Consider the following 26,004-nt stretch of genomic DNA (forward strand, 5'->3'; position numbering starts at 1 on the left):
CCCCATGGGTTTTCTCCGAGATCTTTGGTTTCCTCCCACTCTGCATAGTGTTGAATCTCTGGAACTCTAAACTGCCTTGAATGTGTTTATTTTCATCCACACATCTGAAATACACTGATTCCTGACTGATTCCTGGGATGGCAGGACTTTCATATCAAGAAAGACTGGATAGGCCCAGCTTGTACTCGCTAGAATTTAGAAGATTGAGGGGGGATCTTATAGAAACTTACAAAATTCTTAAGGGGTTGGATAGGCGAGATGCAGGAAGATTGTTCTCGATGTTGGGGAAGTCCAGAACAAGGGGTCACAGTTTAAGGATAAGAGGGAAGTCTTTTTGGACCGAGATGAGATTTTTTTTCCACACACAGAGAGTGGCGAATCTGTGGAATTCTCTGCCACAGAAGGTAGTTGAGGCCACAGTTCATTGGCTATATTTAAGAGAGAGTTAGATGTGGCACTAGGGGATCAGGGGTATGGAGAGAAGGCAGGTACGGGATACTGAGTTGGATGATCAGCCATGATCATATTGAATGGCGAATGGTGCAGACTAGAAGGGCCGAATGGCCTCTACTCCTGCACCTAATTTCTATGTTTCTATGTTTCTATGTTTCTCCAAAGACGTAAAGGATTGCAGGATGATTGGATGGGTTTGTATACCTGGGATAAGAGTAAATTGTCCCAAGTGTGTGCAGGCTGTAACAGCACCGTATCACTAAACTGAATTAAACTAAATGCAACGAGAAGAAAAAGCCCAAAACTGTACAATAGAAATCTCACATCTTCCTTTTTACTATCCGTTGATAATATAAATGGAGAGGGAGCATAGGGTGCAAGATAAGTGCAGTGCAACATTTTGAGCAGGAAACACTTGAAAGCCATAAGGAAAGATACAAAATGTTGGAGTAACTCAGTAGATCGGGCATCATCCCTGGAGAACATGGATCAGTGATGTTTCGGGTCGAGATCCTACTTTGGACTGTAAGTTGAAAGCATTAACCCTTCTGTCAACAGAGGAGGCAATCTTCCAAAGACTCAACGTAGAATGAAAATAAATACTTAAAAGCAGTTTAATTCCATGCTATCGGTATTTTCTATTGATTTACAAAGTGTTTGTGCACCAATTACAATATTAATTCAGAGGTATCTGTCAGATTCAGCAAAAGCAGTGCCCATTTTTATGAAGTTTCTCTATATCAGAATAAATGCAAATTATTTTCAGTTTTAGTTTTAGTTTATTGTCACGTGCACCAATGTACAGTGAAAAGCTATTGTTGCGTGCTAAACAGACGGTGGAAAGACAATACACGATTGCAATTGAGCCATTCACAGTGTACAGATGCAATTGAGCCATTCACAGTGTACAGATAAGGAAATAACATTTAGTGCAAGGTAAAGTCCAATCAAAGATATCAATGAGGTACTGTAGATAGTTGTTCAGCACTGCTCTCTGGTTGTGGTAGGATGGGTCAGTTGCCTGATAGTAGTTCAGGACTGCTTTTCCTAAGGGTTATTGGTCCTCATGTGGAGTTTTGACAGTCTGAAATTTTAATGCAAACTATGTCTTTGAAATAGAAACCTCTGATCCAAGTAATGCATTCCCAAAGCCAATTAGACATTTTAATAAGCAATTTATATGGCGTCATTATAATTATGAATACAATTGGAGGCTGAATCACACAGCGGCCATTAATATCTCTGCAGGGGAGGAGAGCATGGGGTGGAGAGACTTAGGAACAGACTTCTAGAGAGCACAGCCTTCACAGTGCTGACAGGTCGCAGGGCTGGAGATCAGAGAGGCATAGAGTGATACAGTGTGGAGAAAGGCCCTTCAACCCAACTTGCCCACACCGGCCAACATGTCCCAGCTACACTAGTCCCACCAGCCCATGTTTGGTCCATATCCCTCCAAACCTGTCCTATCCATGTTCCTGTCCAACTGTTTCTTAAACGTTTGGATAGTCCCAGCCTTAACCACGTCCAACAACTTGTTCCATACCCTCAACACCTTTTGTGTGAAAAAGTTGCCCCTCAGATTCGTACTAAATAATTTCCCCTTCATCGTAAACCTCTGCCCTCTGGCCCTCGATTCACCCATTCTGGGCAAGAGACTCTGTGTATCTTTTAGGACCGAGATGAGAAAAACATTTTTCACACAGAGAGTGGTGAATCTCTGGAACTCCCTGCCACAGAAGGTAGTTGAGGCCAGTTAATTGGCTATATTTAAGAGGGAGTTAGATGTGGCCCTTGTGACTAAAGGGATCAGGGGGTATGGAGAGAAGGCAGGTACGGGAAACTGAGTTGGATGATCAGCCATGATCATATTGAATGGCGGTGCAGGCTCGAAGGACCTATTTTCTATGTTTCTATGTTAGTATCTTTCCTCTCATGATTTTAGACACCTCTATCAGATCACTCCTCATCATCCTGTTCTCCAAGAAAAGGAGTCCCTAATTCAATTTCTTCCTGTAGCTCAGACTCTCTAGTCCTGGCAACATCCTTGTAAATCTTCTCTGAACCTTTTCCAGCTTGACAACATCTTTCCTATAACATGGCGGTGATGACAGAGGTGGAGAGCATTGAAGACCAGGAGTGGTGGGCAGGAGGAGATGTAGGTAAGGAGATTAAAACAGGACAGGCCATGGACCAATGTGTAGAGGATGAAGACATAATTTGACAGTAATTTGGTTATGTTTATGGTGGCCGGAAATAGGATGGTAAAACGTGCAACATTGGAATAGTCAACCCTCGAGATATCAAAATAATGAATGAAGGTTTCCGAACCAGAAATGGGGGGTGAGGTTGGAGGATCTTATGCAACCAGAAAGTCATCTCCATTTCAATTTCCCAAACCTTCCATTTAACTTCCTCGGGGAACAATTTTCCATTTGCAAAATGTGATCAAATTTCCACAACAGATCTACGACTTAATCTTCTACCTGTGAAGTTCACCTTCACACTGACATTAAAGCTTTTATAAGCAATTTAACAATGAGTTTAACAATTTAACAATAAGCATTCAATATCCAATTTTGCCCACATTTTTAGTATCATTACCCCATTATTGAAGCATAAATTTTATTGGCGTTAGTTGACATTGTATATAATTGTAACTCAAGCACTGCTGGCTTTATGTTCTTCCGTGTGGGACATACCACATCTTATTTCAGGGCCTTAATCAGCTGCTGCTTGAACTTCTCCATGTCACATTCCAGGAAGACGGTGGCTTTGTGTGGGAGCTTCAGGATGTCGAGGGTGTCCACGACCATCATGCCCCTGGTCAGTGAACCGTGCAACTCCACACTCACCCCGTACTGGGCGCGCTCCGTCACCACCGAGTCATCGATGGCAGCAGACATTGCGTATGAATCACAGGACACAAAGCCACTTCCAAACAGCAGTTGCTTACTACCTTGGCCTTCCTTGCTGTAGTCCGCAGTATGTGCAGATATCTTCTTCATGAACCGAGCCTTTGCACTGTCTTGATTCACCCACGTTCTATAAAAGTCCTGCATTAAATAAAAGCAGCGATTTGGAAATGTTGTGACAGTTCCAGGCAGGAATCATGCAGTCTATCTCTCCGTAAAGCTCCTTAACTGTACACCTCATCCTAAATACCTATTGCTATCAAGGTTCACCAGGTTAATTCCCAGGATGGCAGGACTGTCATATGCTGAGAGAATGGAGCGGCTGGGCTTGTATACTCAGGAATTTAGAAGGATGAGAGGGCATCTTATTATGGACACACTAGAGGCAGGAAACATGTTCCCAATGTTGTGGGAGTCCTGAACCGGGGGCCACAGATTGAGAATAAGGGGTAAGCTATTTAGAACGGAGATGAGGAAACAGTTTTTTCACACAGAGAGTTGTGAGTGTGTGGAATTCTCTGCCTCAGAGGGCGGTGGAGGCCGGTTCTCTGGATACGTTCAAAAGAGAGAGCTAGATAGTGCTCTTAAAGATAGCTGAGTCAGGGGACATGAGGAGAAGGCAGGAACGGGTACTGATTGTGGATGATCACATTGCTGGTTCGAAGGGCCGAATGGCCGAATCCTGCACCTATTGCCTATTGTCTATCAACTACTCAGTATTTATTCTCAATGCCTATTGAGGGACCACTGTCCATGCTGGTAACCTGGTACCACACAAAGACACGTCTAAATGAAAAATTCCTTCTTCAATGCTTCCATTTTGTTTTTCCCCTTACTTGATTAGTTCAGTTCACATATTTACTCACAATATTTTCTTGCAACATTTAATGGGGGAAGTCACCTCATCATATCTAGGCGAACAGGGACATTTCATCCTGCACTAATTTTCTTTGTAACCTCTTCTCCCCATATTCCCATCCGCCACAGTCAGAAACAGGTGAATTTATAATGGGAAACATAGAAATGGCAGACGTTAAACAAGTACTTTGGTTCTGTCTTCACTAAGGAAGGCACAAACAATCTCCCAGAAATACTAGAGAAAAAAGATCTAGTGGGAGGGAGGAACTGAAGGGAATCCACATTAGTCAGGAAATGGTGTTGTTAGGTAAACTGTTGGGACTGAAGGCAGATAAATCCCCAGGGCCTGATGGTCTGCATCCCAGAGTACTCAAGGAGGAGGCCCCAGACATCGTGGATGCATTGATGATCATTTTCCAATGTTCCAAAGATTCTTGATCAGTTTCTGTGGACTGGAGGGTAGCTAATGTAACCCCACTTTTTAAGAAAGGAGGGAGAGAGAAAACGGGGAATTATAGACCGGTTTGCCTGACATCGACAGTGGGGAAGATGGTTGATTCAATTATTAAAAATGTAATAGCAGCGCATTTGGAAAGCAGTGACAGGATCGGTCAAAGTCAGCATGGATTTACGAAGGGGAAATCATGCTTGACTAATCTTCTGGATGTTTGTGAGTGAGGATGTAACTAGGAAAATGAACAAGGGAGAGCCAGTGGATGTGGTGTATCTGTACTTTCAAAAAGCCTTTCACAAGGTCCCACACAAGAGATTAGTGTGCAAATTTAGAGCACATGGTGTTAAAGCTGAGTCTCACGTTGCGAGTTAACACAAGAGGTACCCCGAGTGAAAGACTCGTGGTTGTGTACGAGATTGCAAGTGTATGATCAAGAGTTTAACCGAGTACCCACGGGTATGACAAATTTGCCATTTCCTTGTCATTTCTGCGACGTTCCAAGTTCGTCTCCCGAGTTACTCTTGAGCCAACCCTGAATGAAGGTCTGTTTTAATAAGCAACAGTGTTATGTTTTAATAAGCAACAGTGTTAAAGAAGACCTCTCCATCCTGTGGCTTTGTTATAAAGATATAATTCAGAGCGGCCGCATCTATTGATGTGACCTACAGAGGGAAAATGTGCACCATCCAGTGCCAGAGCAGTTATACTTATGATTTGTTTGAAACACACAGGTTTGATATGTTTTAATTGAATTTACTGCCATGTCTACACACTGCGGGGAGACAGGAGATTAAATCTTTGAATGTGGACGGATGTGCACATCAGGTTGTTGTGAGACGGAGCTCAGGGTTCGCCTCCTGAGTTGCTTTGATGCCCAGGCGTGTTAAGGTGGAGAGAGGGGGGGGGGGGGGGGGGCGTCATTAATCAGTCTGGGGTGACATGGCTCTTGGGTTAGGTTGGGATCATTCTCTGCGGGGTGATCTTAGTGCGGGAGACAAGTGTAGGAGAGGTGTACTGACTGTGTGGGCAGACACTTTGGAAGTGATTGCCCAGCAGTCTCAAAAGCCGCTGTGTCTCCCTGTCCCTGGGATAGCAGGGGGCGATCAAACAGCACAATACCCCCCTCCCCCTCCACGCCAACACGAAGGGCAACGATCCCAAGGCTTTAGCGTCAGGAACAGCGGGCAGGCGACAATCACCTGCCATAATGCGAGAGAGATCATGCACTGTTGTAGGTCTCCTTTGCACGTCGGTGTTTCTGTCTTTCTCCACTCATTGTTGGCCCTATCTGTCACCACCCCCACCTACACCCCTCTGCTTCCCGGCCATGTGTGTGACCCCTTCCCTCCCCTGTCCAGCTCCCCGCCCATTGCACCGGCGCGGGGGCTTTGCACTGTCTTCACGTCGACGATGCCAGCAGGTCAGTGCCAGTCGCCACTTCAGTTTCCCAGGGGGCCGGGACGGGACTGTAGTTGGGAGGGAAAGGTGGGGTGGGGGGGATGGGGATGGGTGGGTTAGGTGAGGAGGAGAGTGGGGTTGTTTGCAGTTGCAGAGGGAGGGGGCAAGGGCGGTTCAGTTCTCAGTCTCAGCTCCTGTCCAGGGGGGTGGCCGGAGACGTCAGGACCAACGGGACACCGACCCCCAGGCCCACTGCAAGCACGGCGAACACAGAGACCCACAGCCAACAGCAACTCCAGCCCAGCCCCGCTCCAACTCCAGAGGAACCCGTTCCCCGATGGGCCGCTACGGCGACAAGTGGCAGTTCACCCACAGCCCGAGCTGCACCCCCTCATCCGCCACCCCAAGAACAAGACGTACCTTGCACACCATCAGCTTCTGCCCCTACAGTACCAGCTGCCACTTCATCCAGCCGGCAGCTGCCCGTCTTCAGCAGGATCTCGGTGTCGGACTGAGGGGTGGAGGTGAAGGGCTGCAGGCTCACACATTACTCATGACAGGATAGACATTACTATTTTTAATAACAGGAACATTTTACGATGAAATGCAGAAAATAGTCCATAGCCGGCGTGCCCGCAAACTCCCATCCCCCCCCCCCCCCCGGTCCGGGGCTCTCCCCCAGAGTGGCACCGGACCGGGACCGGTGGGGGGGGGGGGGGATGGGAGTCAGCGGGCACGCCGGCTATGGACTATTTTCTGCATTTCATCGTAAAATGTTCCTGTTATTAAAAAATAGTCGCTGGGAAACTGAAGGGAGCGACAATCAACTGCTGTCTGCCCGCTGAGTTAAAGAGTTCCCACGGAAGACTCACGATACACTAAGGTAAACGCACGGGCCACTACGTTCTTACAACGAGTTAAAATGTTTCAATTCTTAACCACAAGAGTAAAATTGACTCGTGGAAAATTTTAAACATGTTTGATTTTTAGCAAGAAGTGACAAGTTTCACGAGTACCTGCCGTTAGCGCCACGAGTCTCTAAGTTGCGTCCACGAGTTCCGTACGTTAATCTACGTTATTACCACGAGTTTTAACTCTTGTGTCAACTCGCAACGTGAGACTCAGCTATTAGGGGTAGGATATTGACATGGATAGCGAACTGGTTGGCAGACAGGATGCAAAGAGTAGGAGTTAATGGGTCCTTTTAGGAATGGCAGGCAGTAACTAGTGGGGTGCCGCAAGGCTCGGTGCTGGGACTTCAGTTATTTACAATATATATTAATGATTTAGACGAAGGAATTAAACGTAACAGCTCCTAGTTTGCAGATGACACAAAGCTGGGTGGCAGTGTGAGCTGGGGGGGGGGGGGGGGGGGGGGGGCTATGAGGCTGCAGGGTGACTTGGGTAGGTTGGGTGAGTGGGCAGATACATGGCAGTGTAATGTGGATAAATGTGAGGTTATCCACTTTGGTGGCAAGACCAAAAAGGCAGATTATTATCTGAATGGTGTCAGATTAGGGAAAGGGGAGGTGCAACAAGACCTGGGTGTCCTTGTAGATCAGTCACTGAAAGTAAGCATGCAAGTACAGCAGGCAGTGAATAAACCAAATGGCATGTTGGCCTTCATAGCAAGAGGATTTGAGTATAGAAGTAAGGAGGTCCTATTGCAGTTGTGCAGAGTCCTGGTGAGACAACACCTGGAGGTTTGTGTGCAGTTTTTGTCTCCTAACTTGAGGAAGGACATTCTTGCTATTGAGTGAGTTCATCAGTTTAATACCCGGGATGGTGGGACTGACGTACGATGAAATAATGGGGTGACTGGGCTTGTATTCACTGGAATTTAGAAGGATGAGAGGATATCTTATAAAAACATTTAAAATTCTTAAGGGATTGGACAGACTAGATTCAGGAAAATTGGGGGAGTGCAGATGTTGGGGGAGTCTAGAACCAGGGGCACAGAATGAGGGGTAGGCCATTTAGGACTGAGATGAGGAAAAACATTATAATCCAGAGAATTGTGAATCTGTGGAATTCTCTGCCACAGAAGGCAGTGGAGGCCAATTCACTGGATGTTTTCAAGACAGTGTTAGATATACTTAGGGAATCAAGGGATATGGGGAACAAGCAGGAACAGGGTACAAATTTTGGATGATCGGCCATGTTCATGTTGAATGGCTCGAATGGCTGAATGGTCTGCTCCTGCATCTATTTTCTATGTGTCTATTTTTCTAAATCAACGTTCATACCATTGGGTTGCAGGCTGCCCAAGCTACTTGTTAGCTTATATTCTGGGACTGGTAGAAACCTTACTTTTCCAGAGATTTCTTTGCTTCGATCACTATAAACAATTAGACAGATACATGGATAGAAGGTAGACACAAAATGCTGGGGTAACTCAGCGGGACTGGCAGCATCTCTGTAGAGATGGAATGGGTGACGTTTCGGGTCGAGACCCTTTTTCAGACTGATTAATATTTTTATTAAAAGCAAGCATATTATGGTAAAGTATGGTGAAGAAGGGTCTTGATCCAAAACATCACCCATTCCATTTCTCCAGAGATGCTGCCTGTCCCACTGAGTTACACCAGCATTTTGTGTCTACCTTCGATATAAACCAGCAGCTGCAGTTCCTTCCTACAGGTACATGGATAGGACAGGGTTTGAGGACTAGGGGCCAAAGGCTGGCAGGTTGGACTGGTGTAGTTGGGACAAGTTGGTAGGTGTGGGCAAGTTGGGCTGAAGGGCCTGTTTCCACACTGAATTACTCCATGCTTCTACGACTCTTCCAATGTCAACATGCATTGCCCTGTTTATTCAGGGTTTCTAAATGTGAAAGTAGTCGTGGTGGGATTCAAACTCAATACACTCTGGACCAGTGACCTTGCCTCTGGCACACCAGCTGAATAACTTCACCACTAAGCTATCATATGCCGAGTGCTGCTCACAGCATAACCAGCAGGCTACCATTCCCCACGCACAGCTTACTGTTCTGAACCTGCTCCTTCCTACACAACATACCCAGGTCAGGTGGTGGCGGAGGCAGTATTCCAAGGTGGCGATGTGCACGGGACAAGTGAAGTGGCTCAGCACAATGGAAGCTGCTTCTGGGTCTGTGACAAAGTTGAACTCGCCGCAGACTCTCACATTCCCTCTGGCTGGAAATAAAACAGTGGAGTTAATGCTTTAGTGTAAGATATTGACATGAAGCGCGATGAATTGAACAATTTCCTATCAGTTTTCAAGATCTGGGTGGTGCCGGCAAGGTTGGCATTTACTGCCCTTCCCTGCTACGGCAGTAGAGTTACCGCCTTATAGCGCCAGAATCCTGGGTTCCATCCTGACTACGGGTGCTGCCTGCGCCGAGTTTGCACGTGCTCCTCATGACCTGCGTGGGTTTTCCCGGGGATATCCGGTTTCCTCCCACACTTCAAAGACGTACAGGTTTGTGAGCTAATTGGCTTGGTATAATTGTAAATTGTCCCTGAGTGTGTGTAGTAGGATAGTGTTAATGTGTGCGGATCGCTGGTTAGAAACATAGAAACATAGAAAATAGGTGCAGGAGTAGGCCATTCGGCCCTTCAAGCCTGCACCGCCATTCAATATGATCATGGCTGATCATCCAACTCAGTATCCCGTACCTGCCTTCTCACTGATCCCTTTAGCCACAAGGGCCACATCTAACTCCGTCTTAAATATAGCCAATGAACTGGCCTCAACTACCTTCTGTGGCAGAGAATTCCACAGATTCACCACTCTCTGTGTAAAAAATGATTTTCTCATCTCGGTCCTAAAAGACTTCCCCCTTATCCTTAAACTGTGACCCCTAGATCTGGACTTCCCCAACATCGGGAATAATCTTCCTGCATCTAGCCTGTCCAACCCCTTAAGAATTTTGTACGTTTCTATAAGATCCCCCCTCAATCTTCTAAATTCTAGTGAGTACAAGCCGAGTCTATCCAGTCTTTCTTCATATGAAAGTCCTGACATCCCAGGATGTGGTTGGCACAGACCCGGTGGGCTGAAGGGCCTATTTCCGTGTTGTGTCTCTAAACTAAACTAAACTAAATCGCCATTGAGTGAGAACCACCTACTTGAACAGCTGCCGTTCCTCTGGTGATGGGCTTCCTATATTGTTTGAGGCAGAGAGTTCCAGAGTTTAGACCCAGTAACTACAGCATGAAGGACCAGCAATATATTTCGAAATCGAGATGTTGTGTGACTTGGAGGGGAACTTGCACATGGTGATGCTCCCATTCACCTGCTGCCCTTGTCCTTCTTGATGGTAGAGGTTATGAGTGTGGGTTGTAGCATTGATGTAGTCTGTTGCAATCCATTGTATAGATGGTGCACATTTCTTCTTTTTCTTGCATATGGCGTGCATGGCCTAAAGTTGTAGGACAACTTGTTCCATTTGATCTTACTTGATTGTGCACACCAGGTTGATTGCATTCGTCGAAACAAACAGGGCGGACCACGTGAAGGTTGCAATCTCCCACCCCAATGGTGCACACTGCAGCCACTGGACAGTGGTAGACTGAATGTACAATGTGGTTGTTGTGGTGCAAATCAAATGGACTGCTTTGTTCTGGACAGCATCAAGATTTTTAAGAGCATGATGGCGTCCTGTTGAGTGGAGGTTATTGGAATATAATAATATTTTTAAAAGAGAATGATGGCATCATTCTTCCTGTTGAGGGCAGATTATTTGAATATTATAATAATAATAATAATAATAATAACTATTTATGTAGCACTTATCATACAATTGAATGCAACCAAAGGTGCTTTTCGCAAAAACACACTTCTATACAAAAATACAATTTAAAACAGTGAGGACACAGACAGTTAATAACATAAAAAGCACAGATTTCTATACAAATATAAATTAAAAAATTAAAAATTGAGAGTGTAAAAGGACAAAAAAACACAAACACTGAGGTTATACGCGTGCAAGTTTTGCACTTTATAGCTGGTAGAGAGGTCTTTTTGCTTCAGGAAGAGAGTCACTTGTTCCAGCTGCAGCTGTGGTGTCCACATAGTCCGAAGAAAAATCTCGACCTGAAGCATCACCGATTCCTTTTCTCCAGAGATGCTGCCTGACCCGCTGAGTTACTGCAACGTTTTGTGCCTGTCTTCTACACGATCAGTACTTGTTTGGTGATGGTACGTGCCGGAAAGGCGTACTGGTGGCACTTTATTTTCCTTTATAGATACAGTGTGGACACAGGCCTTTCGGCCCACTGAGTCCACGCCGACCAGCGATCACCCATTCACTAGTTCTATCCCACACACAAGGGACAATTTGCAGAGGCCAATTACTCTACTAACCTGCACGTCTTTGAAACTGGAGCACCCGGAGAAAACCTAAAGAGTCACAGGGAGAATGTACTACAAATGTACAGACAGCACCCGTAGTTGGGATCGAACCCAGGTCTCTGGTGCAGTAAGGCAGCGACTCTACCCCTGTGTCACCGTGCTGCAGTTAAAAGGCTAGATTTTCACGTTTTGAGAATTTATATACTTTTATACTTTTTAGTTAATAGTTTATTAGATTGATGGAAAAAATTGTTCATAAATGTAGCTTGATTTTTTTATTGATATGTGTACCGGCACTTTTTGTATTAAAGAAATCACTGTGTCTGCTGAATTTCCAGTCAATGGTGTCAATCAGGATATTTTAAGGATAAGGGGGAAGTCTTTTAGGACCGAGATGAGAAAAACATTTTTCACACAGAGAGTGGAGAATCTCTGGAACTCTCTGCCACAGAAGGTAGTTGAGGCCAGTTCATTTGCTATATTTAAGAGGGAGTTAGATGTGGCCCTTGTGGCTAAGAGGATCAGGGGGTATGGAGAGAAGGCAGGTACGGGATACTGAGTTGGATGATCAGCCATGATCATATTGAATGGCGGTGCAGGCTCGAAGGGCCGAATGGCCTACTCCTGCACCTATTTTCTATGTTTCTATGTTTCTATTAATGGCGAGGGTGTAGGAAGGAACTGCAAATGCTGGTTTAAACCCAAAGATAGACGCAAAATGCTGGAGTAACTCAGCGGGAGAGAAGGAATGGGTGACGTTTCAGGTCGTGACCCTTCTTCAATGATGAGGGTCTTGTTCATGAGCAATTGGTGAGATTATTACTTGTTGGCGACTGCCATTACTCGCCACTTCTGTGGGACAAAGGCTATTTGACACTTATTAGCTCAGGCCTGAACGTTACCTGGGTTTGGCTGCATGTGTGTACGAGTTACTTCATTTGCTGAGGAGTTGTGAATGGAATTGAACATTGCACAATCGTCAGCAAACCTCCCCACTTTGGCTTCTGTATCTGTGATGTATAATCACCATCACTGGTTGTCACACACGTATCCTACACCCACTAGGGCCAATTTTTACATTTAACCGAGCCAATTAACCTACAAACCAGTACATCTTTGGAATGTGGGAGGAAACCGGAGATCTCGGAGAAAACCCACGCTGGTCACAGGGAGAACGTACAAACTCCGTACAGAGAGCGCCCACAGTCGGGATCGTGCCAGGGTCTCCAGCGTTGCATTTTGCTTTAAGGCAGCAACTCTACCGCTGCACCAGGTAGAAAGTGACTAAGGAAGCAGCAGGAAATGATGGGGCTCAGGACTCTGCTTTATAAAACAACTGCTGGAATTGACAAAAGTATGGAACTGTGAAAATCCACACCTTCAGATTCAGGGACCGTTTCTTCCCAGCTGTCATCAGGCAACTGAATCATCCTACCACAACGAGAGAGTGGTCCTGAATTACTTTCCCGTATCTTTGATCAGACTTTACTGGCTTTTCCTTGCACTAAACGTTATTCCCTTATCGTGCATCTGCATAGAACACTAGGGGGCGCTGCACTGGCAGCAGCCTCTACCTACAGCCTGTCTGTTATTTCTGTCTTTTTTATTATTTTTAGTTAGTCTAACGTTTTGTGTTGGGGGAAACTTTTACTTTTCTATGTGGGGGAGGGGGGCAGGGTAAGGGGGAAACCGTTTCCCAGTCTCTTCCTGGCGGGGACGCGACTATTTCTCCGAGTCTCGTCCTCGCCCCCCCCACCTCGCGGCCTACTAGCTGGATCGGAGCGGACTTTCCTGCCGGGGACCGGGAACCGGACCAGGGATGCCTACCTGGGTCGCCGTTTGGAGCTCCGGAGCGTTGGGCCGCTGCTCCAACATCGAGGAGCTCTGGTGCGGAGAGCTTCCAACGCGGGCGGCGCTGAACGGCATCGTGGAGTCCTGGGGCGCCTTGCAGAGGGTCTCCAGCAGCAGTCTCCACCCGGCGCGGCCTGCGGACTTTGGAAGCCGCCGACTCCGGTAGGAGGGGGCCGACTCTGGTGTCCACGCCGCTGAGGACGTGCCGCAGCCCCGACGTCGGACTTACAACACCCCGGCGAGCGGTCCTGGATATCGGGCCGCCCGTAGCGGCAACTGCGGAGGGCACGGGGAGGCCCTGACCACGGGGAACAGTGGAGGAAGAAGACTGACTTTGGTGCCTTCCCACACAGTGAGGAAGTTTGATTCTGCTGTGTGGGGATGTTTTATGTCAAACCCTATAGTGTGTTGTGTACCTTTTTTTATTGTATGGCTGTATGGAAATTTCATTTCACTGTGCCATCTGGCACATGTGATGAATAAATCTATCTTGTACCTTGTACCTTGTATCTTGTACACTGTAAATGGCTCGATTGTAATCATGTTTTGTCTTTCTGCTGACTGGTTTAACTTGCAACAACTGCTTTTCACTGTCCCTCCAGAGGTGTGACAATAAACTAATCTGAACTAAACTGAACTGATCTCAATGACCACAACAACCCTTCTCCATGTAAGATAGACACAAAATGCTGGAGTAACTCAGCGGGACAGGCAGCATCTCTGGCGACAAGGATCTCTCGAGAGATGCTGCCTGTCCTGCTGAGTTACTCCAGCATTTTGTGTCCATCTTCGATTTAAACCCACATCTGCAGTTCTTTCCTTCTCCTCTGTGTAAGGTTTGATTCCAGCCATCGGAGGGTTTTCCCTTTGATTCCCGTTGACTCCAGTTTTGCCAAGTTGCCTTGATGCCACGGTTCATCACAAAGAGCAGGACAAGTCTAACCCAGCAACTTCCGCCCTATACATCTACACTCAGCCATCGGCAAATGAAGTGAAGCTGCTGTCAGATGTGTAGTCAAGTGTCTGTTAGTGTCAAGGGTGGACACTCTCATCTCTCTTCCAGAATTCCACTCTTCGTGCATACATGGACTAAAGCTGTGATGGTCGTGACCCAAGCTGGGAATCAGTGGTCATTAGTGGCCAAATGCCTCTGGATTAGATTTTTGACGACAGCTTCCATTAATTTGCTGGTGGTTGGGAGAGGCAATGTTTGGGCGGAGGTTATTGGATTGGACTTGCCCTGCTTTATGTGTACAGGGCGTATCTGGGCAATTTTCCACATCGTTTGGCTGGATCGCAGTGTTGCAATGATACTGGAGCAGCTTGCCCAGAGGCCCCGATAGTTCTGGAGTTTAGGTATTCAGTTTCACATTCAAGATGTGGTCTGGTTCTATGTCTCCCGCTGTGTCCAGCGCTCTCAACCATTTCTCGATATTACATGGACGGGATGAAACAGACTGGAGACTTGGCCTCTTAATAGCGAGGACCTCAGAAACAAACTGAGATCAAGCATCTATTTGATGTTTCTGGCTAAAAATGGTTCTGAATTCTTCAGCCTTTTCCTCACTTTAGACTTTGGAGATACAGCAAAGAAACAGGCCCCACCGCACCACCGAGTCCTTGCCGACCAGCAATCACCCCCGTACACTAACACTATCCTACACACTAGGATTTACCATCTTTAAAGGTCAAATAACCTTTTCCTTAATTTCTTGGCCAATTTCATGTGCATCCGAATGGCCTACTCCTGCACCTATTGTCCATTGTCCATTGTCTATTGTCTATTGTACACACCACCAACATCAAGCATGGAGGTGTTCCCAGAATCTCACCTGCAGTTGTCCTTCACATGGGAACAGGCCCTTCGACCCACCGAGTCTGCGTCGACCAGTGATCACCCAGACTCTAGTTCTATCCTCCACAATAGGGACAATTCACAGAAACCAATTAACCTACAAACCTGCACATCTTTGGGATGTGGGAATAACCCGGAGCACCCCGAGGAAACCCAGATGGTCATAGGGAGAACATACAAATTCCGTAGACAGCACACGTAGTCAGGATTGAACTCGGCTCCCTGGCGCTGTAAGCAGCAACTCTACCACTGCGCCACTCATTAAATTTACATTTTGTGCACTAGTAACGATGAGAGGCCGAGATAGAGTGGATGTGGAGAGGATGTTTCCAGTAATGGGACAGCCTAAGACCAGGGGGCAGAGCCTCAGAATAAAAGGATGTGCCTTCATAATGGAAATGGGGAAGAATTTCTTTAGCCAGAGGGTGGCGAATCTATGGAATTCATTGCCACAGACAGCAGTGGAGGCCAAGCCATTGGGTATTTTTAAACCGGAGATTGATAGGTTCTTGATTAGTAAGGGTATCAAAGGGTAGGGGGAGAAGGCAGGAGAATGGGGTGGAAAGGGAAAAAATAGATCAGCCATAATTGAATGGCGGAGCAGACTCAATGGGCTGAATGGCCTAATTCTGCTCCTATGTCTAATGAAATTAAGAACACGACAGAGGACAGTTATGAGATAAACTGGAACACAGGCAAGATTAAATAACACAAGCTGGGTTGATGCAAGATCTCAAAGTTCCAGAGTAGGTAAAATTGCAGAGTAATTATCCAAAAGCTGCAAGCAATGTCGAAGGCCTCTGAAATGAGAATGCCAGAAGTGGTGATGATCTGAATTTTCTAAAGGCAGTAACGTGCGAGGAGATGGGGCGTCACGGTGGCACAGCGCTAGAGTTGCTGCTTTACAGCGCTCTCAGCGCCAGAGACCCGAGATTGATCCCAATGGGATCACTGGAATCCACCCAATGATGTGGAAAATTCCCCAGAGACGTGCAGTTATCTCTAAACTAAGCTAAACTTAACTCAGATGGTTAAGTCAATAAGGTTCTTGATGACAGAGTGGTAAAGCAGGCTCTGGGCATACCTTCCATGTTTCCGCCCATGATGTACAAACTCTTCAGCTTTGAAGGAAAGGTGGGGTGTATCTTGGCAGCCAGGGCCACGTTGGTCAGGGGTCCAAGAGCAACAAGAGTGACCTGTCAGAAGAAGGGAAGTGACACAGTATTATATCAGTGAAACATTTGTTGTTTTGTTAATTTTGATCATTGAAGATTCAATTCAGCATTGGAAATAAAATTCAGTATTGGGATTTTAAAAATTGCAACTAAATTTGTAGACATTTCAAATTTATTGCGTCATTTTTGCAAACTTCACTGTTATTTTGACATAATTTATCCGACACTGCTACAGCTAAAGAGCCGTCGTTAGCCAATGCAAATTCCAAAACAGTAGTTTACGTAAAAAGAATCCTGCTGAAAGTATTTTTAATATCTTCACAACAACACAGAATTTCTTAGACTCAGCGTAACTACGGCTTAGGAGTGTTTTCACTGAGCTTTGGCTGTAATTACATCCAGGGGGCGCTGCATGATGGCTGCCTCTGCCCACAGTCTGTCTGTTTTTCTGTCTTTTTTTATTTTTGGTTTGTTTGGGGTATGTTTTGGAGGATTATTTTCTGTATTTTGTGTGGGGGAGGGGGGTTGGGTAAGGGGGGAATCGTTTTTCAGTCACTTCCTGGCAAGGATGCGACTATTATCCGAGTCGCGCCCCCGTCCCCCCTCCTCGCGGCCTACCAACTGGATTGGCGCGGCCTTTCCTGCCGGGGACCGGACCAGAGCTTCGGCATTGGGGGGCGCAGCGCTGGATACATCGCGGAGCGGGCGATGCCGACATCGTCGGGGGCTCGCAGGTCACAGGCTGGTGCCTGTTTTCCGGAGCTCCCGCGGCAACAGCTGCGTCCGCTGGACTGGAGGGCGGCAGCTTCGACCACCCCGGGCCGCGGAGCTTGAACCGGCCCGTTCGCGGAGCTCGGTTGAGCCGCGGGACTGACTACCATCACCCGGTGGGGTAACAACATATCGCCTCAGCGCAGAGGAAGAATGAGGAGGGAAGAGACAGTAACTTTAAGACTTTTGCCTCCATCACAGTGAGGAGGTGCCTGGTGAACTCACTGTGGTGGGTGTTAATTTGTGTTTATTGTGTGTTTTGTTGTTTATTATTATATGTATGGCTGCAGGCAACGACAAATAAAGGATCTAATCTAATCTAATCTAATCTAATCTCACCTGGGATCGCCGTTTGAAGCTCCGGAGTGTTGGGCTTGCATCAGAGCTGCCCGTTGTCCGACGTCGATGTTCTGACATCGGAATTCCATCATTCCCGGCGAGAGGGCCTGAATATCGGGCCGCCCATAGCAGCAACTGCAGGGGGCTCGGTAGGCCCAATGCAGACCACGGGGGAACATTGGGGAACATCAACGAGGAGGTTGACTGAACTTTGGTGCCTTCCCTAACAGTGGGAAACTTTGGTACCCCTGTGGGGATGTTTGTGTTATGGATTATTGTGTTATGTGCTTTTATTTTTTTTATTCGTAAGGCTGTATGGGAAAAATCATTTCGTTGTCCAAGTACTTGTACTATGGACAATGACAATAAAGTAGAATCGAATCAAATCAAATTGGTTTGAAAAGGCTTCGAGCAAAAATATTCCTCTGTCATTCCTTTAACACTTTCGAAAGCTCAACAAAACCTTCCATCTCTCAAACACACTTGGCCTGAGTAAGTCACAAATTTCCCTCGACAGGGCAGCATCATGGTGGCGCAGAGGTAGAATTACTACCTCACAGCACCAGAGACCCGAGTTCGATCCTGACCACAGGTGTTCGTCTATACAGAGTTTCCACGTTCCCCCCGTGACCTGTGTGGGTTTTCTCCAGGATCTCCGGTTTCCTCCCACAAGCAAAGATGTACAGGATTGTAAATTAATTGGCTTGATATAATTGTAAAATTGTCCCTAGTGTGTGTGTGCAGGGCAGCGTTAATATTCGGGGATTGCTGGTCGGCACGGATTCTGTGGGCCGAAGGGCCTGTTTCAGCGCTGTATCTCTAAACGAAACCAAACTAAATAACGGGTATAAATAAGTCTAGCGTTCCCAAATGTCGGCACATCTCACCTGCCCGGGGTACTCATTAACTATCCGTGCCATGGCATTCACTGCGTGTTCGGACTTTAAATGTTCCACACCCGGAGCGTCGGGATCGGGAACATCGCCCAGGCCGTCCTTCCCATGGTAAGCGGCGTCGTGATGGACTACACCCAGGAGGGAGGTGCCTGCTCCACGGTAGACAGGGATCTGGAACATGGACAATGATCAGAAATATCACTTGTGCCTCGGGTTCGTTGCTCACCAACAATCATGAAAGGCCAAGAAAGATGATATCATTTGGTATAAAGACATATAGGTTCATGAGTCATAGGAACAGAAGTACGCCATTCGGCCCATCGAGTCTACTCTGGCCTTCAATCGTGGCTGATCTACCTTTCCCTCTCTACCCCATTCTGCTGCCTACTCCCCATAACCATTGACGCCCGTGAAGCTACGTCACCAGTGAGCAGCCCAGAGCACAGGTGGGCAACAAAACTGAAGCACTTCCCTGATTCAGTATTATTGCCATGTGCTAATCTATTGTAGCGGCACCTAGTGGTGGCTTGGGGCATCATGAACCCTCACTATTGGCTGCCACGGTCACGTGATCGCGGGAGTATTTTTGCGGGTTTTGTATAGCATTCATTCAAGCTCCACTTTGTTAGAAGGAGCTTCGTATTTTTGGCTGATCTAAAACACGGTTGAGTAAATCACTTTGTTATCGTTTAAAATAAAGAATCTAACTTTACTCAACCGACTCGATACGCCAAAGTGGTGACCCCGTCAGTCCGGTCGTTGATTCGGACTTTGATCATGCAAGCCGCCGCTAACCCCGACATCCAGCTTCCCCAGCAAAACGCCATGGGCCTGAAACTGCCCGTTTTCTGGGCGGAGCAGCCTAGTGTGGTTTATGACGTGGTCAGGCCACCCAGTTCCTGCCCTACGTGCAGGATCCTCGGCAAGTACGAGGGCCTCAAGGCGCTGCTGCTCCATAGTTTTGGGCTCAGCCGCCGCGATCGCGCCGCCCGCCTGCTCCATATGGACGGCCTCAGTGTTGGGAAGCCGTCCGCGCTCATGAGCGAGATGCTCGCTCTGATGGACGGCCACCGACTCTGCCTGCTGTTCGAGCAGGTCTTCCTGGAGCAGATGCCCGAAGACTTCCGCCTGTTCCTCGCTGGGTCAGACTTCGCCGATCCTCTGCAGCTCGCCGACAAACTGTGGCTCGCCAAGCAGCAGGAAGGTGGATCTAGTACGCGGCTAGCAGCAGATTCCCATCCACCGTGAAGGCGTGCCTAAGGCCGCCACCATCACCCCGTTTGGCCTTTTCGAGTGGCTGCGCATGCCGTTTGGATTAAAGAATGCTGTGCAGGCTTTCCAATTGCTCATGGACATGGTGGGTCAGGGGTTATCTTCATGTACATGGACGACATTCTGGTCGGCAGCCGCTCCCAACAGGCGGGCACTGTTCCAGCGGCTCCAAGACCACGGGCTGGTAATCAACCCTGCCAAGTGCCAGTTTGGCCTGCGCTCCATTTCCTTCCTGAGGCATCATGTCACCACGCAGGGCGCGGCTCCACTGCCCACTACGGTGGAGGCCATTCGGCAGTTCCCTCGGCCGCTCACCGTCAAGGGGCGGCAGGAGTTTGTCGGCACGGTGAACTTTTACCATCGCCTCGTGCTGCCAGGATCATGCTCCCTCTGTTTCAGCACCTCGCAGGTAAACCACGGGACCTTGTGTGGACTGATTGAGCCCGTGGCTGCGTTCGATGGTGCGAAGGAGGCGATGGCCAAAGCCACCATGCCGGTGAACCACGGGCCATTGCCTCGACTGCCCTCACAGTGAACGCCTCTGATACAGCTGTTGGAGGGAGGGGTGCTAGAACAGCTCATCGATGGCCGTGGTCCTTTTTTAGCCGTCATCTGCGGCCCCCGGAGCGCAGCTACAGCGCCTTCGACCAGGAGCTCCTCGCCCTGTACCTGGCCGTACAGCATTTTCGGTATTTCCTGGAGGGCAGGCCTTTCACGGCCTTCATGGACCACAAGCCCCTGATGTTCGCCTTGGCAAAGGTGTCCGACCCCTGGTCTGCCCGGCAGCAGCGGCACCTGGCGTTCGTGTCCAAATTCACCACGGACATTCAGCATGTGGCCGGCAAGCTCAATATGGTTGCCAATGATCTGTCTCACCCTGCTCTCCCGGCTATGGCGGCCATGGACGCTGGCGTGGATTATGCGGGGCTCGCCGAAGCACAACGCGCGGGTGGCGAGATGGACAGTTACAGGACGGCCGCCTCTGGGTTGCGGTTGGCCGATGCCCCTTTCGGTTCAGCAGGAGTGTCGGTCTTTGTGATGGGTCCACCGGGAGACCACGCCCTATTGTCCCCGTGGGTTGGCGGCGCTGGGTTTTCGACGCCATCCATGGCCTGGCCCACCCTTCCATCCGGACGACTTCTGCGCTGGCGGTGGACAAATCCGTCTGGCAGGGCCTCCGTAAGCAGGTCGCGGCTTGGGCCAGAGCCTGCATCCCCTGCCAGACGTCGAAGGTCCAGCGTCATGTGCGGGCACCGGTGCAAGATTTTGTGGTTCCCTCTGGTCGTTTCCGGCACAGCCACGTGGATTTGGTGGGTCCACTGCCGCCATCTCACGTTGCCACGCATTACTCACCATCGTGGATCGTTTTACGATTGGCCTGAGGCAATTACACTGACCAGCCGGGAACCTAGGCAGCATTTTAGGTTGCCAAATGACAGTTTAGGTGGTCATTTAAGACGGCTTGCATGACACTTACGATAATGTGCTCGGACGAAGCAGTCACATATTATTTCTGCTTCAAATAAAGTCACAAACTAAACATATTCACCAATCAAGATATGATATATACCACAATGACATGCAGCAAAATTATAATACAGTATCTCAACTCTTTTTACACGTTGTAATGAATGCAATTTCTATTATTTCTTTACACTTTCAAACAAAAATGTGGTTGGAGTATTCAGCGTATGACCAACCTCGGTGAGACCAAGCGCAGGCTTGGCGATCGCTTCGCACAACACCTCCACTCAGTCTGCAATTTTTTTTTTTAATATTTAAAAATAGACTTTATTCAGGTAATAAATATATACAATACATGAACCGTGCGAAAAATTCATCCGACATTTTCGAAGGCTATACAAATTGTTCAATACAATCTATATACATTGATCAAATTTCACAAATCTGTCCCCCACCCTTGCCACTCATGTGGCTCACTGTCGTGGGGGAGGGGGGACCACTTGGTTCGCAATAACCAACCTGATCTCCTGATGGCTCAGCACTTCAACTCCCCCTCTTTAACACTGTGTACACTCTACTGCGTTATCTCTTCAAGATATGCCTACCTTGAAGAAGTTCTCCTCTTCTCTCCGGAGACAGTTTCACAACCTCTTTGAAGAAGGGTTTCGGCCCGAAACGTTGCCTATTTCCTTCGCTCCATAGATGCTGCTGCACCCGCTGAGTTTCTCCAGTTTTCTGTGTAACCTACACTGACCAACACCTTGTTCTCGGGCTCTCGTGGCCTATCGGATTGCTTGTTTTGGGGTGTCTGCGGACATTTCCATCGACTAGGGTGCCCAGTTCACTTCCGCTTTGTGGGCGGCTCTGACGCAGCTGTATGGGCCGCAGTTGCACCAGACCACCGCCTATCACCCTCAGGCCAACGGGTTAGTGGAACGTTTCCACCGGCATCTGAAATCGCCGCTGAAGGCGCAGCTCACTGGTCCGTACTGGGTCGACCAGTTGCCTTGGGAGTTGTTGGGCATCCGTACGGCCCCAAAAGCGGACCTGGACACGTAGTCCACTGAGCTGGTATAAGGCTCCCCGCTGATGAGCTCGCCTCGGCCGTTCTGGCGAGTCTCCGGGAGAAAGTGACTGGCCTGGCTCCTGTTAGCACCTCGCGGCATGGGACAGCTCCAGTGTATGTACCGCCGGAACTTAAGAGCTGCCCAGTTTGTATTCCTCAGCATGGACGTGCACCAGTCACCGCTGTAGCAGATTTATGATGGTCATTTCCGGGTGTCGCGCCCCATTGTCGCGACTTTCCTGTTAGATATCCAGGGGCAAGGAGAAGATTATCTGGGTCGCACGCATCAAGCCCGCCCACCTTGATGTCAATAGCCCAGTGGTGGTGGCTCAACCCGCAGTCCCACTCGTATTGCCCGTCCCGTCCCTTGTTTCCACTCAGTCCGGTCGCCTTATCCGGCCTCCCGCTTGGTTCCGTACCTCGGGTTCTAGGGGGGGTCTTGTAGCGGCACCTAGTGGTGGCTTGGCGCATCACGAACCCTTGCTATTGGCTGGCATGGTCACGTGATTGCAGGAGTGTTTTCGCGGGTTTTTGTATAGCATTCATTCAAGCTGCACCCTGTTAGAAGGAGCTTCGTATTTTTGGCTGATCTAAAACGTGGTTGAATAAATCGCTTTGTTTCCGTTTAAAATAAAGAAACTTAATTTACTCAATCACCTCGACTCACCAAACTATAATATGGTAAAATATTATCTGATTTATCAGGGTACTGAGGGAGACGTTAGTAAGATTCCAGTCTCCTGATCACAATTCACCCACACTCGTCTTGAATGAGCACATCAACAAAGTCAGGAACTCAGCCTCTGTTTGGGAAGAACCCACCTCACACTGCTCATGCTGTGACTTTACCACCTCATCAGGTGGGTAAGGATTAATACATCCTTGTGTGCAAATTAATTGAATGAAGCATATCAATGGGCATAACAAGTCGATATATAGATTGCAGGACTATACTTTATTATCATCGCACTTGAGATGAGGAAAAACTTCTTCACCCAGAGAGTTGCGAATATGTGCAATTCTCTGCCACAGAAGGCAGTGGAGGCTAATTCACTGGATATTTTCAAGAGAGATTTAGCTCGTAGTGCTAAAGGAATCAAGGGATATGGGGAAAAAGCAGGAACTGATTTTAGTTGATCAGCCATGGTCATGTTGAATGGCGGTGCTAGCTCGAACGGCCGAATGGCCTACTCCTGCACCTAATTTTCTATATTTCTATGTCGATATGTCTTTAGTACATTATATGTCCACCACAGTCCTTCATCACGTATTTGACATGATTCGTGGAATCAGCCAGATTATGATAGCTTCCAAGTTTATTTTCATCTCAACATCACAACCGAACTATGGGGCACAAAGTGCTGGAGTAACTCAGCGGGTCAGGCAGCATCCCTGGAGAACATGGATCGGTGATGATTTGGGGCGAGACAGATCGTACAGATCCAATTGAACCCTTCAGATCAATTATGGCCCCGATGAGCTTCAATCAAGTGGTACAGACCTTTCCTCTCAGTCTTTCCTTGCTAATTGAGCACAAATTCTCAATCGGATTCAGACCAGATGAGTTACCAAGGCAATCCACGACACGTATTCCTCATGCTGGAAATATTTAGTCACCATCTTTGGCGTGTGGCATGGTGCAAGGTCTTGCTGGAATATCCCAGATCCATCAGGAAAAGTCGGCAATCTCTGGCTGCAGTTCTCGATATATTGTGGCAATCTCATCGTTCTGCCAACTGGTTGCAGCAGACCAACACCATACTACCTGAAACAATCATCTTTTTAGGATTTCTGACAAACTGGTTGATGTGGCATTTTATCATCAACTCTCCAAATAATCTCCGAACGTGTGCGCTAATTTGGCCTCTCTCCACTCCTCACATGTCCAATCTTTATATTTTAAGGCCCACAGGTGTTGTTTCCTCTTCATCGCAGCAGTTAGAAGTTTTATTTTAACCATATAACCATATAACAATTACAGCACGGAAACAAGCCATCTCGGCCCTACAAGTCCATGCCGAACAAATTTTTTTCCCCTTAGTCCCACCTGCCTGCACTCGTACCATAACCCTCCATTCCCTTCTCATCCATATGCCTATCCAATTTATTTTTAAATGATACCAATGAAACTTGTTAAGTTCACATGTTAAGTTGTAGCCATCTTTGTTTACCATTTCACCCCATACTTTCCACACGTCTTCATTTGCAATATTTCTAGCCCATCCTCATCCAGGTGTGTTCTTGTATTTCATTTTCACACCTGACCCATTTGGTCTTGCCCCATACTATTCCAGTCAGCTCACCTTGTTTATCCAACCTCATCTTCTTGAATTATTCCCAATTCCTTCACGAATTAGGATCGGACTCGACCCGAAACGTCACCCATTCCTTCTCTCCAGAGATGCTGCCTGTCCCACTGAGTTTTCTCCAGCATTTTGTGTCTATCTTGAGTCTATTTCTGTTGTGTTCCTCTATTCCCTGGTTCTGATATGTTGCTGTACGACACTTATATATATTTTTTTCTACACTGGGATATTGCAATCCATCCGACTGAAGGCAAATCTCATAGAAATCACTGGAATTGAATACGCAGAGAATAAAAAGATGACTAAAAGTACTTTCTCTGAGAGATTTATGGGGTTTTAGAAGTATATAAGAACAAAGGGTGGACATAGAAAATCATCATAAGAAAAAATAGCAAAATCAGCCTATGACAATTAATTTTGCACAAGGAATTAAGTCTGTACAACTGCTACTCTCTGTCATGTAGACATGAGATAATGAAACCAAGAAGAAATTGCTGGGGAAAAAATCATGATCTTTACAAGATAATAAAGAAAATCACGTAACAGAATTACAATAACTACATCCTGTATGATGTATCAATATCTACAATATCAATAACCATTTTCTTTGTTTGTGTACAAATTTAATAAGACCGAAAGCTGAAAGAGGCATCTGGATATTTGTTACATAGATCAGAGGCGCAGCATGGTGGCGTAGTGGTATAGTTGCTGCCTTACATAGGGATTCAATCCTGACTACGGGTGTTGTCTGTACAGAGTTTGTACGCTCTCCCTGTAACCGCATGATTTTTCTCCCAGTGCTCTGGTTTCCTTCCACACTCCAAAGACGTACAGGTTTGTATGTTGATTGGTTTTAGTAAAATTGTAAATTGTCCCTAGTGTGTGTTGGGTAGTGCGAGTGTACAGGGTGATCACTGGTTGGCACGGAGTCGGTGGGTCGAAGCTCCCGTTTCCATCTGCATCTCCACAGTCTAAGCTACCCTTGCAAAGATGAACCTCATTATAATTGTAAACAGGAGACTAAAATATATTTTGCAGAGTTATTTTAAGAGGTTTATTTTCTCCAATGGACAGAGTTGTTGCTGAATAGTCCCCGGCCTGCTCCTCGTGACTACCTACCTCCATCCTGTTACACAGTTTCAGCACACGCAGCACGTTCTTGCACACGTTGTCGATGCCCGTGTTACCGTGAGTGCAGGTTATTGCCAGGATGTGCACGTTGGGAGCTGCCAGAGCCATCATCAGTGCCTGGGCATCATCCACCCCAACATCCACATCCAAAATCAACAGCTTCTTGCTCTGGTGGCACCCTAAAGGGCAATAAGTTCGGAAATGTTCAACAATGACAGTGAATGTTCAACAACACAATGTTCAACTTTGACTGATTGTCTCAAGGTTAAATCTGCATTCCTTAGATCAGTTCATATTTCAACCAAACCCAAACTATCGAGGTATAGTCCACTCTGACCATCAATCACCTGCTTCTCAATTCAATTCAACTTTAATGTCATCGCACAAATACAAGTATGAGTACAACGAAATGCAGTTTTGCGTCAGTCCGTAGTAGTTGTACATAAAGAAATAAAAAAAATAGAAAGAGAGAAGATACAGAATAATC

General features: G+C 47.2%; 1 protein-coding gene across 1 annotated transcript; it reads right to left on the reverse strand.

Annotated features, from left to right (window-relative positions):
• Positions 1–1,071: 1,071 nt before the first annotated feature.
• On the reverse strand, positions 1,072–25,656 carry LOC129697858 (nucleoside hydrolase-like). The gene is made up of 5 exons (XM_055636529.1): positions 25,506–25,656; positions 18,270–18,449; positions 16,182–16,293; positions 9,094–9,230; positions 1,072–3,506 (listed from the first exon to the last, which is right to left on the reverse strand). The coding sequence occupies exons 1-5, from the start codon at positions 25,626–25,628 to the stop codon at positions 3,159–3,161; spliced, it is 900 nt and encodes a 299-aa protein (XP_055492504.1). The 5' UTR covers positions 25,629–25,656; the 3' UTR covers positions 1,072–3,158.
• Positions 25,657–26,004: the final 348 nt, after the last annotated feature.

This window comes from Leucoraja erinacea, chromosome 6 (genome assembly GCF_028641065.1).
Source record: "Leucoraja erinacea ecotype New England chromosome 6, Leri_hhj_1, whole genome shotgun sequence".
Taxonomy (NCBI): Eukaryota; Metazoa; Chordata; class Chondrichthyes; order Rajiformes; family Rajidae; genus Leucoraja; species Leucoraja erinaceus.